This window comes from Macaca fascicularis, chromosome 16 (assembly GCF_037993035.2).
Source record: "Macaca fascicularis isolate 582-1 chromosome 16, T2T-MFA8v1.1".
Classification (NCBI taxonomy): Eukaryota; Metazoa; Chordata; class Mammalia; order Primates; family Cercopithecidae; genus Macaca; species Macaca fascicularis.
This window is the reverse complement of record NC_088390.1, coordinates 41,706,666-41,726,318: the sequence shown is the minus strand read 5'-3', so window position 1 is coordinate 41,726,318 and position 19,653 is coordinate 41,706,666. Positions and strand designations below refer to the sequence as shown.

Below are 19,653 nucleotides of genomic sequence, written 5' to 3'. Positions count from 1 at the left end.
AATTTTCATATAAGGAGTAAGGAAAGTATCCAGTTTCAGCTTTCTGCTTATGGCTAGCCAATTTTCCCAGCACCATTTATTAAATAGGTAATCCTCTCCCCATTTCCTGTTTTTGTCAGGTTTGTCAAAGATCAGATGGCTATAGATGTGTGGTATTATTTCTGAGGGCTCTCTTGTGTTCCATTGGTCTATATCTCTGTTTTGGTACCAGTACCATGCGGTTTTGGTTACTGTAGCCTTGTAATATAGTTTGAAGTTAGGTAGTGTGATGTGTCCAGCTTTGTTCTTTTGACTTAGGATTATCTTGGCAATGCGGGCTCTTTTTTGGTTCCATATGAACTTTAAAGCAGTTTTTTTCCAATTCTGTGTAGAAAGTCATTGGTAGCTTAATGGGGATGGCATTGAATCTATAAATTACCTTGGGCAGTATGGCCTTTTTCATGATATTGAGTCTTCCTATCCATGAGCATGGTATGTTCTTCCATTTGTTTGTGTCCTCTTTTATTTCACTGAGCCGTGGTTTGTAGTTCTCCTTGAAGAGGTCCTTTACATCCCTTGTAAGTTGGATTCCTAGGTATTTTATTCTCTTTGAAGCAACTGTGAATGGAAGTTCATTCATGATTTGGCTCTCTGTTTGTCTGTTACTGGTGTATAAGAATGCTTGTGATTTTTGCACATTAATTTTGTATCCTGAGACTTTGCTGAAGTTGCTTACCAGCTTAAGGAGATTTGGGACTGAGATGATGGGTTTTTCTAAATATACAATCATGTCATCTGCGAACAGGGACAATTTGACTTCTTTTCCTAACTGAATACCCTTGATTTCTTTCTCTTGCCTGATTGCCCTGGCCAGAACATTCAACACTATGTTGAATAGGAGTGGTGAGAGAGGGCATCCCTGTCTTGTGCCAGTTTTCAAAGGGAATGCTTCCAGTTTTTGCCCATTCAGTATGATATTGGCTGTGGGTTTGTCATAAATAGCTCTTATTATTTTGAGATACGTTCCATCAATACCGAATTTATTGAGAGTTTTTAGCATGAAGGGCTGTTGCATTTTGTCAAAGGCCTTTTCTGCATCTATTGAGATAATCATGTGGTTTTTGTCTTTGCTTTTGTTTATTGGCTGGATTACATTTATTGATTTGCATATGTTGAACCAGCCTTGCATCCCAGGGATGAAGCCCACTTGATCATGATGGATAAGCTTTTTGATGTGCTGCTGGATTCAGTTTGCCAGTATTTTATTGAGGATTTTTGCATCGATGTTCATCAGGGATATTTGGTCTAAAATTCTCTTTTTTTGTTGTGTCTCTGCCAGGTTTTGGTATCAGGATGATGTTGGCCTCATAAAATGAGTTAGGGAGGATTCCCTCTTTTTCTATTGATTGGAATAGTTTCAGAAGGAATGATACCAGCTCCTCCTTGTACCTCTGGTAGAATTCGGCTGTGAATCCGTTTTGTCCTGGACTTTTTTGGTTGGTAGGCTATTAATTATTGCCTCAGTTTCAGAGCCTGCTATTGGTCTATTCAGGGATTCAACTTCTTCCTGGTTTAGTCTTGGGAGAGTATAAGTGTTCAGGAAATTATCCATTTCTTCTAGGTTTTCTAGTTTATTTGCATAGAGGTGTTTACAGTATTCTCTGATGGTAGTTTGTATTTCTGTGGGGTCAGTGGTGATATCCCCTTTATCATTTTTTATTGCATCTATTTGATTCTTCTCTCTTTTCTTCTTTATTAGTCTTGCTAGCAGTCTATCAATTTTGTTGATCTTTTCAAAATACCAACTCCTCGATTCATTGATTTTTTGGAGGGTTTTTTGTGTGTCTCTATCTCCTTCAGTTCTGCTCTGATCTTAGTTATTTCTTGCCTTCTGCTAGCTTTTGAATGTGTTTGCTCTTGCTTCTCTAGTTCTTTTAATTGTGATGTTAGGGTGTCAATTTTAGATCTTTCCAGCTTTCTCTCATGTGCATTTAGTGCTATAAATTTCCCTCCTCACACCGTTTAAATGTGTCCCAGAGATTCTGGTATGTTGTATCGTTGTTCTCATTGGTTTCAAAGAACATCTTTATCTCTGCCTTCATTTTGTTATGTACCCACTAGTCATTAAGGAGCAGGTTGTTCAGTTTCCATGTAGTTGAGCAGTTTTTATTGAGTTTCTTAGTCCTGAGTTCTAGTTTGATTGCACTGTGGTCTGAGAGACAGTTTGTTATAATTTCTGTTCTTTTACATTTGCTGAGGAGTGCTTTACTTCCAACCATGTGGTCAATTTTGGAATAAGTGTGATGTGGTGCTGAGAAGAATGTATATTCTGTTGATTTGGGGTGGAGAGTTCTGTAGATGTCTATTAGGTCCGCTTGGTGCAGAGTTGAGTTCAATTCCTGGATATCCTTGTTAACTTTCTGTCTCGTTGATCTGTCTAATGTTGACAGTGGGGTGTTGAAGTCTTCCATTATTATTGTGTGGGAGTCTAAGTCTCTTTGTAGGTCTCTAAGGACTTGCTTTATGAATCTGGGTGCTCCTGTATTGGGTGCATATATATTTAGGATAGTTAGCTCTTCCTGTTGAATTGATCCCTTTACCATTATGTAATGACCTTCTTTCTCTCTTTTGATCTTTGTTGGTTTAAAGTCTGTTTTATCAGAGACTAGAATTGCAACCCCTGCTTGTTTTTGTTCTCCATTTGCTTGGTAGATCTTCCTCCATCCCTTTATTTTGAGCCTATGTGTGTCTCTGCATGTGAGATGGGTCTCCTGAATACAGCAGACTGATGGGTCTTGACTCGTTATCCAATTTGCCGGTCTGTGTCTTTTAATTGGACCATTTAGTCCATTTACATTTAAGGTTAATATTGTTATGTGTGAACTTGATCCTGTCATTGTGATATTAGCTGGTTATTTTGCTCGTTAGTTGATGCAGTTTTTTCCTAGCATCGATGGTCTTTACATTTTGGCATGTTTTTGCAATGGCTGGTACCAGTTGTTCCTTTCCATGTTTAGTGCTTCCTTCAGGGTCTCTTGTAGGGCAAGCCTGGTGGTGACAAAATCTCTAAGCAGTTGCTTGTCTGTAAGGATTTTATTTCTCCTTCACTTATGAAACTTAGTTTGGCTGGATATGAAATTCTGGGTTGAAAATTCTTTTCTTTAAGAATGTTGAATATTGGCCCCCACTCTCTTCTGGCTTGGAGAGTTTCTGCTGAGAGATCTGCTGTTAGTCTGATGGGCTTCCCTTTGTTGGTAACCCGACCTTTCTCTCTGGCTGCCCTTAACATTTTTTCCTTCATTTCAACTTTGGTGAATCTGACAATTATGTGTCTTGGAGTTGCTGTTCTTGAGGAGTATCTTTGTGGCGTTCTCTGTATTTCCTGAATTTGAATGTTGGCCTGCCTTACTAGGTTGGGGAAGTTCTCCTGGATGATACCCTGAAGAGTGTTTTGCAACTTGGTTCCATTTTCCCCCTCACTTTCAGGCACCCCAATCAGACATAGATTTGGTCTTTTCACATAATCCCATATTTCTTGGAGGCTTTGTTCTTTTCTTTTTCCTCTTTTTTCTCTAGACTTCTCCTCTGACTTCATTTCGTTCACTTGATCTTCAATCATTGATACTCTTTCTTCCAGTTGATCGAGTCGCTTACTGAAGCTTGTGCATTTGTCATGTATTTCTCGTGTCATGTTTTTTTATCTCTGTCAGTTCGTTTATGGTCTTCTCTGCATTGATTATTCTAGTTATCCGTTCTTCCATTCTTTTTTCAAGACTTTTAGTTTCTTTGCACGGGTTACATAGTTCCTTCTTTAGCTCTGAGAAGTTTGATCGACCAAAGCCTTCTTCTCTCAACTCGTCAAAGTCATTCTCCATCCAGCTTTGATCCATTGCTGGCGATGAGCTGCATTCCTTTGGAGGGGGAGATGCGCTCTGATTTTTTGAATTTCCAGCTTTTCTGCACTGCTTTTTTCCCATCTTTGTGGTTTTATCTACTTTTGGTCTTTGATGACAGTGATGAACTGATGGGGTTTTGGTGTGGGTGTCCTTTCTGTTTGTTAGTTTTCCTTCTAACTGTCAGGACCCTCAGCTGTAGGTCTGTTGGAGATTGCTTGAGGTCAACTCCAGACTCTGTTTGTCTGGTTATCAGCAGCAGAGGCTGCAGAAGATAGAATATTGCTGAACAGTGAGTGTTGCTGTCTGATTCTTGCTCTGGAAGCTTTGTCTCAGGGATGTACCCCACCATGTGAGGTGTGAGGTGTCTGTCTGCACCTAGTGGGGGATGTCTCCCAGTTAGGCTACTCAGGGATCAGGGACCCACTTAAGCAGGCAGTCTGTCGGTTCTCAGATCTCATCCTCCATGCTGGAAGATCCACTGCTCTCCTCAAAGCTGTCAGACAGGGTCATTTACCTCTGCTGAGGTTTCTGCTGCTGTTTGTTTAACTATGCCCTGTCCCCAGAGATGGAGTCTACAGAGACAGGCAGGCCCCCTTGAGCTGCGGTGGGCTCCACCCAGTTTGCGCTTCCTGGCAGCTTTGTTTACCTACTTAAGCCTCAGCAATGGTGGGCGCCCCTCCCTGAGCCTTGCTGCCGCCTTGCAGTTAGATCTCAGGCTGCTGTGCTAGCAATGAGGGAGGCTCTGTGGGCATGGGACCCGCCCAACCAGGTGTGGGATATAATCTCCTGGTGTGCCGTTTGCTAAGACCCTTGGTAAAGTGCAGTATTTGGGTGGGAGTTACCTGATTTTCCAGGTGTTGTGTGTCTCAGTTTCCCTTGGCTAGAAAAAGAGATTCCCTTCCCCCTTGCACTTCCCAGGTGAGGTGATGGCTCGCCCTACTTCAGCTCTCGCTGGTTGGGCTGCACCAGCTGACCACTACCGATTGTCCAGCACTCCCCAGTGAGATGAACCTGGTACCTCCGTTGAAAATGCAGAAATCACCTGTCCTCTGTGTCACTCACGCTGGGGGCTGGAGGCTGGAGCTGCTCCTATTCGGCCACCTTGCTCCGGGATCCTGAATGATCCTTTTAATGTGCTGTTGTATTTGGTTTGCTAGTATTTTGTTGAGAATTTTTGCATCTAGTTTCATCAGTGATATCGGCCTGTAATTTTCTTTTTTATGTGGTGTCCTTGCCTGACTTCATGATCAGGGTAACGTTAACCTCATAAAATGAGTTTGGAAGTATGTCCTCCTCTTCAATTTTTTGGAAGAGTTTGAGAAGGATTGGTATACTCTTGTATTTGTGAGCGATATCTTTAATCAACTTTGAAAAAACTATAATTGTTTATCTCTTCAAATATTGCTTATCTTAGTTTTCTCTCCTTTCTCTTTGTGGGACTCATATTATAAATTTTCTAGAATTTTGACAGTTTCTGACATGTCTCTTATCTTCTGTTTTTACCTTTTTTTTTTTTTTTTTTTTCCATTGAGTTTGAGTTCGGACTTTTGCTACCATCCTGTCTTACTATTGATTAGTCCTGTTTTCTGCTATGCTCTGTCTGCTGTTAAACATTATCAAACAAGTTCTTAATACCACATACTGTGTTTTTCAGTTAAGGAATATCCACACTATTTTTATTCATCAATTTTAGTTTTTCTAAGCCTGTAAGAGAATAAAGACATCTTCATCTTTTTGTCTTTTTATTATTTTTTTGTTTTTAAATATATTACAGTTATTTTAAAGTCTCTTTTTGATAATGACAATATCTGAAGCACTTGTCAGTCTTTTTCTCTGATCTGATTTTTCTCCTGTTTTCTAGTAATTCATTCTGATTTTTATTGTCTCTCAATTTTTCATTGTATCATGGATTACAAATTGTAGAGACTTTGATAGATATTACATTTCTCCAAAAACGGCTATATTTACTTCTGGCAGGTCGATAGAGTACCACCCATTGCTTTTATTCCTTTGAAGATTTTTAAAATGCTTTTCTAGGTATAATAGTTTTTAATTTTGCCCTTACTACCAGATCATGGCTTTTCTAGTGCCGTAATGTCTCTGGTGTTTACCAAGATCCCTCCATTCTTTTGGGACTGGAATTTTTGTCTGTGGTTCCTGAGCATCATGAGGCTGAAGAAACTTACATTCAGCTCTTTAGTCTCCCAGTTGATATTTTCTTCTGTGTTTCCAGCATCTCACCTGTATTAGCCAATGAGTTCAGGGAAATTAGTGCATAGACTTTGGCTTCTCTGCAGTTTCATTTTCTCTGAGATTTTACTTCTCATATTCCAGCTCTTCTTACTTCTTTTCCTCAGAAATAATAAGACTGATTATTTCCCCTTGGACTTTATTTACCTATGCCATGATATGGAAAATCTACTTAGGGAAAAAGCAGGAGTGAATGTGAAGCGACTTCCTGTGTTTCACATCTATTAAAGACTGTGGCACTTCAAATCCTGCTTTTATTTGTACTTTCTAGTTCTTTAAATTATTGTTTGATATATTTTATACAACGTTTACAGTGTTTTTGATGGTCTTTTACAAGCTACTTTGCCATGGCTTAAACGGGAAGTTCCTACTGTTTTATAATTTATTATCATTATTTCCTTATTTAGGGCTATCAGGAAGGATAACATACACTCCAGAAAACCTTTGCAGAAAACTGTTCTTACAACATGAAGGACTTCAGCGATTAATATATGAAGAAATGGGCTCTGTCAGTAAGGGCTCACTAATTTTCTCTAGAAGCTGGTCTTTGGATCTGGGCTTGCAAGAGAACAACAAAGTCCTCTGTGATGCTCTTCTGATTTCTCAGGACAATCCTCCAGTCCTATACACCTTCCACATGGTACAGGATGAGGAGTTTAAAGGCTATTCTACACAAACTGCCCTAACCTTAAAGCAGAAGCTGGGACAAATTGGTGGTTACACAAAAAAAGTGTGTGTCATGACAAAGATCTTCTACTTGAGCCCTGAAGGCAAGACAAGCTGCCAGTATGATTTAAGGTTGCAAGTAATTTACCCTGAATCCTACTATTTTACAAGCACTCAAACAAGGAAAGACTTGCTGAAAGCCCTTTTTAAAGCCTTAAAGAGACTTGAGTCTGTGAGAGACCAGTTTGCCTTTGCCAGTGTCTCCCAGATAATCAGTATAGATTGCTTTCAGAAGAATGATAAAAAGATGTTTAAATATTGTCGAATGCTCACCTGATGGAAGATGGACTGGGCTACTGAGATATTTTTCATTATATATTTGATAACATTCTCTAATTCTGTGAAAATAGTCTTTGAAAACTTTGCAAGTTAAGCAACTTGATGTGATGTTGGAAAATTGGGTTTAGCCCATCTTTACTTCTCAGATATTGTTTGAGGGATATTAGGAAAATTAATTTGTTAACTAGTCTGTGCACAGTATTACTTTGAATGTAGTTCCTGAATAAATTTTCTTCCATGCTTGAACTGGGAAAAATTGCAACACTTTTATTCTTAATGATGACAGTGAAAATCTCCTAGCATATGTCTAGAAAACAATGATAACTTACAAAAGATTATCCATGATGAAACTCAGAATTTCCACAGTGGGAATGAATAAGAAGGCAAAACTCATTTCCTCAAAACAAAAACTCCAGGAATTATCTGGATCTTCTTGAGCTACCTTCACACTATTTTCTTGGAAGGGTTGCGGATTTTCTAATTGGTCAGCTAGCACCTTTAAAGAACTCACAAGAATGGTTACTTGATTTTTCTACAAGCAGTTCTGAATAAAGAAGCTAAGTTGACAAAATGTGGAAAATCCTCTCTAACTAAGATTTGAAGGAAAGCAGCCAAAGTATAAGTAGAAAATCTTTTAGACAATGAGAGTTTACATCAACAAGAGGAAGGAACACCAGGGTTTGGCATTTCCCACTCATCCAAGATGAGCTAAGGGACCGAGACGAAGCTCAGTGGAGTGGGATACACCCTTGACTGGGTGTTCTGAATTCATGCCTAAGATGTTCAGTGGGATCTTGGAACAGAGACGTTCAGTGAGATCTTGGAACAGAGAATAGAGCCTAAATTACCCATCAGGGCCTCTGCCTTCTCCACCACTGTGCCCAATGCCAGACAAAGTGGATCAATGCATTCAGCATTCTGAGAAAAGTTTTACTAACACATATTTTGCCAAACCGAGATGATGTTTGACTATAAAGGAAACAGGCAGACATTCTTATCAAAGGATATAGGGAACATAGTTCTCTTCTACCTTCTTGAAAACTATGCTGCAATGAAATCCAGCCAATGAAGAGAATCAAAACGAAGAACTTAAAACGAGAGCATACTTGCACTCCTGGAGTCTCTCTCCAGCCCTGAACTGTGGCCAGCACAGTGTGTCAGTCTGTACCGGCTGCTGGTATGGGTGACCTGGGCACAGGCAAGACCATCATCATCACACACTGTGTGCACCAGAACTCCTCCTGGCATCTCCAAGCCAGTTCACCATTGTGTGAATTGTGCACTGAAGGAGCTCCACTGGGACTCAGAGGCCTTGGCGCACCTGCAGCTGTGGAACATTGCAATGAGGAAAGATTGGGGAAATGACAAGAACCTGTTGTCTGGAATTTATAGGTGCATTGATTGTCTTCAGTATTACCAGGCCAGCCCCATTTGAAGCACAGTCAAAGTGGAAAAATGATTTGGACTAAATGTTAACTCATGGCAGATCAGTTTCTGTGGTTCTGTTGGCCAAGAAATGTGACCATGGGAGGGTGAATGCAGAAACAGTAGCCTCAAGATAGGCCAGATCTACATGGAACATAGTTTTGTAGGATGAGTTGAAACATCAGCAAAGGAAAATGTGAACTTGATGAAGCCTCCAGGTGCCTGGATGCCAAATAGACAAATACAGAATCTAAGAAAACACAGTTAAGAGCCGTTGGCCCCGTTCCTATTTGGCATCATTGTAAGAAACCTGAGGTAGTGATAGTGGATGTATTTAGAGAGTGAAGCATAAGCTGACCTAAACAGCCTAGAAAATGTTTTACTATGAGAGTAAGAAGGAAGAACACAAGTGGATATATGAGGAGTCCTTGCAGGCTGGCCCATCAGTAAGTTTTTCATTTGTATGTCATTAGTCAAGAAAGTAGATCTGAAATTTTGGGGGGTCTTTAGTATAATCTTGGGGGAGTTGTAAAGTGGGTTAAAAGTCTGAATTATACATACATCAAGGTGGCAGGTCTGGCAGTCATATCGTTGAAGGGTATGGCTAATACATTAATAATGTATGTGTAGATTAGCATATGTGTGTATAACCAAGGGCAAGGGGTGGTCATGGTCAGAGACATAAGACAAGAGGTCGGCAGCGGGGAAGCTTGAGGGAGTGGTAGGGGAGGGCACTGGGGAGTGAGTGGGTCAAGGAGTTGACTAATAGGAAACCACTACCTCCAGGAGAAGGCAATAATCTCCATTAATTATTATTATTATTTTCAGGGACAATGTCTTGCTCTGTCGGCTGGGCTGGATTGCAGTGGTGTGATCATAGCTTACTGCAGCACTGAACTCCTGGGCTCAAAAGATTCTCTCACCTAAGCCTCCTGAGTAGCTAGGACTACAGACACATACCAACTCATCTGACTAATTTTTAAAATTTTTGTAGAGATAGGGTTTCACTATGTTGCTCAGGCCAGTCTCAACTTCTGGGATTAAGCAATCTTCCTATCTTGGCCTCCCAGAGGGCTCAAATAGGCAAAATTGAGCCATTAAATGGAGAAGCAGTAAGGATGATTATCCCTTTTCATAATGAGGTTCTATATAACAAGTCTTAATCCTTGAAGGGCCTATTCTAACTTAAATTGTGCCATATTAACTATTTTAAAGAGGGATTTATAGGGTTCCATTTTATCAAGCCATTTTTTAAGTCCCAAAATTTTAACTTTAATTTATTATTTGTTATGTCAGAGTCTGTGTCCAATATGAGATACTTTAAAGCAATGGGTACAAAACTATGGGAAATTCAACCAAGGCAGTAAAGTGAGGGATATTCTTTTTTTTTTTTTTTTTTACTTAGTTACCTTTTTAAGATTAGAGGGGGTACAATATTTAAATTTAGTGAGAACCCCAAGTATAATATATATTTTTTTGAGAAGGAGTTTCGCTCTTGTTGCCTGGGCTGGAGTGCAATGGTGCTATCTCAGCTCACGACAACCTCTGCTTCCCAGGTTCAAGCGACTCTCCTGCCTCAGCCTCCCTAGTAGCTGGGATTACAGGCACCTGCCACCATGCCTGGCTAATTTTTGTATTTTTAGTAGAGACAGGGTTTCACCATGTTGGCCAGGCTGGTTTTGAACTCCTGACCTCAGGTGATCCACTCGCCGTGGCCTCCCAAAGTACTGGGCCCCAAGTATAATTTGAGCCCCAGTATTGATTGAGTCCATGAAGTATGTCAGTTTGTATATTTTAGCAAATACTAAAGTTAATTTTAGATCTTATGTTGTAGAGACAAAAAACCCAATCAGTGTCCTATTTATCTTTTTGTAATATAAATTCTTTGGTATATACATTCTGGATTTATAATTGGGCCAAATTATGGACCTTTGTTTTAATTTAGTTATATATATTATATCCATATCTATATGTACATATACGATCTATTCCTTATGTCTATATTAAAATATTATATTGATGGCCTGACCAAAGTGTCCGCCATGGAGTCGCAGAAAGAGGCGCGAACACTCCAGGAACCCGTCGCTCGGCCGGCTGGGGCCTCAAGGTCTCAGACGCCAAACGACTAGGAGCTGCGGGAGGGCGGCGCAGTACTGGCCAAGGCTGCCCTGGGCACAGAGGCGGACGACGCTGGTGCGGACTGGCTATGGGAGCCGCAGGTGCAGCCGGCCGAGCGGAGGCCCGAGTGCAGCCGCTGCAGCTGGCCTCAGAAAGTGTGTTTGTGTCCATTTCTCCCAGCGCACCCTTTGCATATCTCTACCCACTTGTACATAATTCAGCATCCAGCAGAGGAAAACAAAATGTTGTAGACAGTTCCTCTACTAGCAGCATGCCTCCCTCAGGACAAGTGCAAAGTAAAGATTGGTCGTCGCTTCAGTGAAGAAAAAGATCCTGAACTTTCAACTGTTTGCCGGAAATTTGGTACATTAATATTATATCCAGGGGCTGAAGCTGCTAATTTGGAAGAATTTATGTTAGATTTTCCTGTTTATCCTTCACAATCATCATCATTGATGGTACACGGAGCCAGGCTAAGGACATTTTCTGTAAGAATTCCTTGTTCTGACACCCCAAACAGGTGCAGTTAAAAACTAGCATTTCGGCTCGCACGGTGGCTCACGCCTGTGATCCCAGCACTTTGGGAGGCCGAGGCGGGCGGATCACGAGGTCAGGAGATCGAGACCATCCTGGCTAACACGGTGAAACCCCGTCTCTATCAAAAATACAAAAAATTAGCCGGGCGTGGTGGCGGGCGCCTGTAGTCCCAGCTATTCGGGAGGCTGAGGCAGGAGAATGGTGTGAACCTGGGAGGCGGAGCTTGCAGTGAGCCTAGATGGGGCCACTGCATTCCAGCCTGGGCGACAGGGCGAGACTCCGTCTCAAACAACCACCACCACCACCACCACCACCACCACCACCACCACCACCACCACCTAGCATTTCTAGTCAATATGTAATTCGGATGCAGCCAACTAATAGAGGTCTTTCTACACTGGAATGTGCAGCTGTTGCTCTTTCCCTCTTGGAGAAAAATAATTACATACAAGAGACTTTGTTTCGCCCTCTTGAAGCTTTATGCTCTTTCCAACGTTAGCATGGTGCCCAAATTCACCTCAGGAAGGAACACCTTCTGAAAAATGGATTATATCCAAAACCAGTGCCAAAGAACAAACACAAACTCAGGAAAATGTAACTGTTAAAGAATAGCGTTAAAATTTAGTACAGTTGTTCTTTTGGTGCTAGCTTACCTGTCTTCATCTAACAATACCAAGTTAAGTTTTCATATAGTTTAGGTCTGTAGGTTTCTGACTTGCTAAAGTAGAATGAGAATTGCATACTAATCTTGCCCAGAAGAAGGAAGTAAACCCAATATCCATAGAAACAAATAAACAAACGAAAATTCACTGACTCACTGAAAAGCAAGATTTCATACTGTACTTGTTTTTAAAAATGTGCCTCTAATAATACATGTTTTCAAACTCAAATTTAAAATGTGATTTGTTGTTGAGCTGGGTTAGAAGTTCTTGCTTGCAAAATAGAAGGAAATCGTGGTAGATTGAAACAGTATTGTTTTCATTACTATTTATAAATAAGTAGGTGTAGACCAATAATATAAGATACCTACATCGATTTGCAGTCCTAACTTTATAGTTTGAAATAAGTAGCAAAAGAAAATTATGATAATCAAGTAATTCATTATTTTGTAAAATAGTATAAAGGGATAAGAAAACTTTATTGTTAAGGGCTAAATTTGAATTCAGCTAATATGATTTAAGTATTCTATTAATTGTCCTGCTTTTTAAAGAAGTACATGTAATTTTGAAACAGCACACATTTTCATTTGCAATTGCTCTGGATAAATTTTTATTTTTCAGTGTTGATTGAACAGGTTTATTGACTATGGTAAACTTATTTTATTGAAGTTTTCAAATGGCAAATAGTAAGTGGAATATGATACAACTGTTATTTTCAGAACATATTTCTTTAGGGCTATTTAAAATAGCCTTTTTAATGGGCAAAAACTTTCAACTTGAGAGAACAAATTCCTCTCCTCTGTGGGAAAATATTTGCTGAGATTTTGTATAGAATAAGAGACATGTAGGTAACATATATTTATATTCAACATAAGTCTACTGCAATCATGAACACCTCTTGGCAAGAAGAGGGGATTTTGTTTTCAGTCTTTGTTTATGACTTCTAGAGTTTCCTGCATCATACATGTTAAGTTGTAAGGAAAAACTAAACATGCAATTTAAAGGTAAACTTGATAACTATTTATGGAACATAAGCATACACTGATGGTTATTTCTCACAGTTTTCATGCTCATTTGTTTATTATTTACTTGGATTAGACTCATTAAAAACCATAATGGTGGTCACAATTAGAATGCTAATATTTGGGGAAACTATGCAGAAAATATTTTAAAATATTAAAAGTTAGAGTGCTATCTTCTGTTGTTGATTTATTTTTGGATTTAAAAACAAATTAGGGCTGGGCCCAATAGCTCACACCTGTAATCCCAGCACTTTGGGAGGCTGAGATGTGAGAATTGCTTGAGTCCAAGAGTTTGAGACCAGCCTGGGCAACATGGTGAGACCTCATCGCCACACAATTTTTTTTTTTTTAAATAATTATCCAGACGTGATGGTGTGCACCTGTGGTCCCAGTTGCGTGGGAGGCTGAGGCAGAAGGATTGCTTGGGCCCAAGAGGTCGAGGCTGCAAGAAGCTGTGTTCATTCCACTGCACTCCAGCCTGGGTTACAGAGTGAGACCTGTCTCCAAAAATAAATAAATAAATAAGCTCATTTACAATGTAAAACACCTAATATCAGATGATTATTTGGTGTACTAGAAAAGAAATAGCATATAATAATATATAATAGTTTCTTAACAAGTGGGGCTAAAATCATTTTATAGTAATTTTTCACATTGATGTTAAACTTCATGAGTTTCCTTTAGTCACTAGTATTTTTTAAAAAGAAAACTCCCCCTATCCCTAATATACCATTTTGTATCTCAAAATTTTACTTTGTTGATTTTTAAAGAGTAATTTCTACTTTTATCTTTTAAATAAAACATTTTTGAGTATTTTTGAAGACTTAAAAAGCTTAACATTTAGTATTTTTGGAAATGTATAACATTTTCTTGAAGTATGTAGTTTTCCAAATTATTTTACTGACCTGTTAACTCACTTTACTTGTTTTTTACCTATATTTTCCTGACCTCTTTACAAGGCAAGTCCATTTAATCATCTGTGGTACAAAGTGCTTCTCTAGTCACCTGTTCTCATTAAACAGTTTTAAGTAAGTTTTAAAGCCATTATTTTAATTACTAAAAGTTCTCAAAGTGTGTAGTATTATGTGAGTATTTTAACTGAAAATTTAATCAGGGTTTTAAAAAGTACTTTTTTATTGTATTAGTTGGCTTTTAAATTCAGATTCTTTATATTTGCTTGATTTTCCTGGAAGTTCCAGGCTTCATGAATTTGTAGCTGATAGCAGGTTTTGCTTGTGTACCCCAGCTGCACTTTGATGTGGGGTAGATGGTTTTGTGAGTTATTTGAACCATGTAACTCAGAGAATAGTATTTCCTTATACATAAAGTGACTTCAGTTTTAATCAGCCCATTATAGTATGTTGAAATCACTGTGTGTAATGAGAGATATTGAGAGTTTCTAGCATAAAGGGTTGAGAACTACATTATACAAAGTAAGTCACAGTGCATGGCAACTTTCTACAGGTTGGATTACAAGACTTCTTATGTGGAGTAGGATAATTATATTGGGAAAAATTATTTTCGCTAACTTTAAGACTCCAGAGACACTTTTCTCAGCCATGACCAGTAATGTTTTAAAAAGATTTTGGAAGGAATAAACTCCTCACTATACCACCAGTTCGTGATTTTAAGGGAGGAGACCACCCTTCATATTGTCTTATGCCCAATTTCTGCCTCCAGAGAAAGAAGAAGTAAAAACTAAAAGGCAGAAATGAAATCCACAAGCAGACAGCCCAGCGCCACACCCTGGGCCTGGCAGTTAAAGATCGACCCCTGACCTTTAACATAACATCAGTTATGTTATCTATAGATTACAGACATTGTATAGAAAAGTACTGTGAAAATCCCTGTCCTGTTCTGTTCTGTTCTAATTACCGGTGTATGCAGCTCCCAGTCACGTACCCCCTGCTTGATCATGACCCTCTCATGAGGAGCCCCTTAGAGCTGTGAGCCCTTAAAGGGACAGGAGTTGCTCACTCGGGGAGCTCAGTTGTTGGAGATGTGAGCCTTGCCGAAGCTCCCGGCTGAATAAAGCCCTTTCTTCTTTACCTTAGTGTCCGAGGGGTTTTGTCTGCGGCTTGTCCTGCTACAATTTATTTATTTTAAAGAGACAGAGTCTCCTTCTGTCACCCAGTTTGGAGTGCAGTGGTATAATCATGGCTTACTGCGGCCTCGAACTTCTGGGCTCGAGTGTTCCTCCCGCCTCAGTCTCCCAAGTAACTAGAACCTCACCCCCATGCCACCACACTCAGCTAATTTAAAATTTTTGTGGAACTGGGGGTCTGACTATGTTGTTTAGATGGGTTCTGAACTCCTGACCTCAAGAGATCCTTCTGCCTTGGCCTCTCAGTTAGTAAATTATATAGAACACTTCTGTATAATTTATTCAGCTTATTCATCACATATTTCCAACTGTTGCCCAAATAGGTTTAAAAATGTGATCATGTTATTAGAAAATCCTCTCCATTGAATTTCAGGGATGCTGAATTTTAGGGAGCTAAATCATTGACCCTTGTATGTAATTGCTATTGGTACAGAAGTAAATTTTATTGATGCTACAAGTAAAAAATTAGATCTGACTTAGTAAACTCAGAAGTTTTACATAACTATATTTTACTATGTAGATGTATTTCTTTAACATAGCTACAGATGGGCATTTTTATGAATAAATAATATTGCATTATAGATGGAAAAATTGTATCTACATATGATTTAGTTGGTTATTATTTTCTCCCTGTGCTACAATTTTGATGTTTGTCTCCTCCAAACCTCATGTTGAAATTTAATCCTCAATATCGGTGGTGGGGCCTAATGGGAGGTGTTTGGATCAAGGAGGAGGATCCCTCATGAACAGATTAATGGCTTTCCTTGGGTGGGAGTGAGTTCTGACTTTACCAGTTCCCGTGAGAGCTGGTTGTGAAAAAGAGCCTGGCACCACCCCCACTTTGCACGCATTGGCTCCTCTTTGTCTCTCTTCAGGAAGCAGCCTGAGGCTGCAACCAGATGTAGGTGCTCAATCTTGAACTTTTCTAGACAACAGAATAGTGTGCCAAATAAACCTTTTTTTCTATGTAAATTATTTAGCCTCAGGTATTGGTATACAGCAACACAAAATTGACTAACACACTAGAATTCAGGGTTTCTTTTTCCTCTTCCTCCCCCTGCCTCATTACAAGAAAAACCTGGGACTGTAATGCCCCTCGAAACTGGGCCTCCAAACTGGGAAGGAGCTGAGAAACGAAAGAATGGCACAGACAAGTAAAGCCTGGTGAGTAGATGAGTTTACTAGGACTTACATACAGGGGGCTCCTGTGTGGCAGCAGGACAGCTCCAGAGATCTGTCCAGCTACCCGTCTTTAAGATGCTTTTAGTTAATTTTCTGGCTTGTTGACTACTGCATGTAATGAGACTGTTTTCCTTAATATGTTCCCAGATACATTCCAGGATATTTGGGTTCTCAGGGACACCTGCTCCTTGGCTGGGCACCATGGTCTTGGCTTACTGCTTGGCCTTCGGGGTTCAAGCAGTGGATATACACTGGAGGAGGATGGATCACACTACCCCTCCATGCCATTTTAGGCTGTTTTGGTTTTTGTCTCTGGATGACGAGAAGAAAGGACTGTAGAAGAAAGGGGCCCAGTTTCTCTAGGCAGTGCCTTTCCGTGGACAATCCCCTCCAGTCCCCTTTCTCCCTTTTTTTTTTCTTTATTAAACAAAATCTTTTAGAATGGCTGGTATCTCTAGGGTAAAATTTTCCTCGTCTCTCACACCCTTTTTGTCTCCTCTTTCCCAACCATTTTTTTTTTCCTTTTTCTCATTTGAATATTTATCCGATACCTCAGGTATCAGATCCAAGAAGCTGATGAAATCCCAATTAGGATAAACCCAACAAAATTTGTGCCAAGACACATTGTAATTGAATTTCTAAAACTAAATTTAAATGCCAAAAATCTTTAATGCTACCAGTGAAAAATAACACCTTCTTAATAGGGAACAACAATTCGAATAACAGTGGAACCATGGAGACCAAAAGGAAGTGGTACAATATTTTTCAAATGCTGAAAGATAAGGACTCTCAACCTGGAATCCTATGCACAGGGAATATATTCTTCAGAAATGAAAGGGAAATCAAGACATTCTCATATGAAGGAAAAATAAGAGAATTCATCACCAGAGGACCTACCCTAATAGAACAGCCAAAAGAAGTTAGCTAAAGAGAAAAAAAAAGGCAAAAAGAAGGAGTCATGGAACATCAGGAAGGAAAAAGAACACAGTAACTACAAAAAAAAGTACACTTTCCTTCTCTGCTTAAGTCTTTTAAATTATGTTTGACAGTTGAAACAAAAATTACAATACTATCTGATGTGATTCTACATGTTTATAGAGGAAATAGTTAACACAATATTATAAACAAGTTAAAATGATTAAAGAGACATAACTGGAGGTAAGATTTCTATATCCTACTAGGACTGGTAAAATGATGACACCAGTATACTGTGAAAAATTATATATACATAATGCAATATCTAGAGCAACTGCTATAAAAACTATACAAACAGATACACTAAAAACATAATAGAGACATCATAATGGAATTCTAAATAATATTCACATAACCCACAGGAAGACAGGAAAAAGTAAAGAAAAACAGAAAGAAGAAATATAAATCAAAAAATAAAAGGGGATACTTAAGCTCAAACATATAAATAATTACAGAAAGTGTAAATGGTCTAAATACACTAATTAAAAAATATATTGGTAGAGTATATTTAAAAACATGACCCAACTAGATGCGGTCTAAAGAAACTCACTTCAAATGTATGGAAATTGAAATTAAATGGAAAAAGAATTATGCAAGCAAAGGAAAGCAGGAGTGGCTATACTAATATCAGATAAAGTTATATCTGATATTACTTTAGGTAAGATTTTACTTTTAGTAAAATTGCCAGAGACAGAGAGGGACATTATATAATGATGAACATCAGTCCATCAAGAAGATATAGTGATTATATGTGTATGTGTTTCAAATAACAGAGCTGCAAAATATGTGACACAAAGAGTGTTAGAACTGAAATGAGAAACAGACTCTACGATTATAGTTGGGGACTTTAACACCCTTCTATCAATACCTGCTAGAAAAAGTAGACAAAAAATATGCAAAGGGAGCCTGGGCAACATAGCAACACCCCATCTCTACAACAACAAAATTAGCTGGGGAAGATGGTGTGCATCTGCAGTCCTGGCTACTTGGAAGGCTGAAGCAGGAGGATCACTTGAGCCCAAGAGGACGAGGTTGCAGTGAGCTCTGATTATGCCACTGCTCTCCAGCCTGTGTGAGAACCTGTCTCTAAAAAAAAAAAGAAAAATATATAAGGATATAGAAGAACGTAACACCACCAGTCAACAGAAGTCAACATGATCTAATCGACATATACAGAACACTCTACCTAACAGCAACAGAATATACATTCTTTTCAAATGCCATGGAACGTATACCAAGATAGACCATAACCTGAGCCATAAAAGAAACCTAAACAAATTGTAAAGATTAAAATTTTAAAGATTAAAATTAAACTCAAAGGGTGTTCTATGGCCTAAATGGAATCAAACTACAAATCAATAACAGAAAGATAACAGTAAACTCTCCAAACACTTAGAAACTAAAAACACACTTCTAAGTAATCCATAGATCAAAGAGGAAGTCTCATGGGAAAATTTAAAAATGCACTTAAGTGAGTGAAAATGGAAATACAGTATATCAAAATCTGTGAGACATAGGTAGTGACAGTAAGGAGATTCAGTGATGAGAGTGAAATTTAAGCACCAAATGCACAGATTAGTGTGGTAGGCTGAATTATAGGCCCCCTAATGATGTAAATCTCCTAATCTCTAGTACCTGTGAATGTGTTGCCTTAACACAGTAAAAGGGACTTTGTAGATGTGACTAAATTCACACTTTTGTGATAAGATTATCTTGGATTATCTAGGTGGATCCAGTATTATCACAAGGGTCCTTATAAGAGGGAGTCAAGAGAATCAGCCACAGAAAGAGGAAATATATAAGGATGGAAGCACAGGACAGAGCCAAGAGAAAGTGCTATGCACTTCTGGCTTTGAAGATACAGGAAGGGGCTACAAATCAAGGCATGCAGTCAGCCTCTAGAAGCTGGAAAAAGCAAGGAAATGGATTTTCCCCTACAGCTCCAGAAGGAATACAAGCCAGCTGATACCTTGATTTCAGCTCAGCGAAACTGATTTTGGACTTCTGATTTCCAGAACTGTACGATAAATTCATGTTGTTTTAAGCTGCTAAATTTGTGGTAATTCGTTGCAGCAGCAATACGAAACTAATACAATTAGAAAGCAAGAGGCCGGGTGCGGTGGCTCACACCTGTAATCCCAGTATTTTGGGAGGCTGAGGCAGGCAGATCACTTGAGGTCAGGAGTTTGAGACCAGCCTGACCAACATGGTGAAATCCTGTCTCTACTAAAAATACAAAAAGATTAGCCAGGTATGGTGGCGCGTGCCTGTAGTCCCAGCTAGTCAGGAGGCTGAGGCAGGAGAATGGCTTGAACCCGGGAGGCAGAGGTTGCAGTGAGTTGAGATCACACCACTGCACTCCAGCCTGGATAACAGAGCGAGACTTTGTCAAAACAAAAAAGAAAAGAAAAGAAAAGAAAAGAATAGTTGCTATGCTGCCCCTTTAAGATCATAGAAAAAGTAGAGCAGAATAAACCCAAAGCAAGCAGAAAAGAAGGAAA

At 39.2% G+C, this 19,653-nt stretch overlaps 1 protein-coding gene and 1 pseudogene across 2 annotated transcripts in view; both read left to right on the top strand.

Moving 5' to 3' along the window:
- SLFN12 (schlafen family member 12) overlaps window positions 1-8,200 on the top strand; it is a 29,615-nt gene extending 21,415 nt beyond the window's left edge. For both annotated transcript variants that reach the window (XM_065531235.2, XM_065531236.2), the window contains exon 4: window positions 6,533-8,200. In XM_065531235.2, the coding sequence (XP_065387307.1) occupies window positions 6,533-7,128 (596 nt within the window). In that variant the 3' untranslated portion in view covers window positions 7,129-8,200. The remainder of the gene's footprint in view (window positions 1-6,532) is intronic.
- Window positions 8,201-10,594: 2,394 nt separating this feature from the next.
- Window positions 10,595-11,970, top strand: LOC102118645 (tRNA-uridine aminocarboxypropyltransferase 2-like; annotated as a pseudogene).
- Window positions 11,971-19,653: the final 7,683 nt, after the last annotated feature.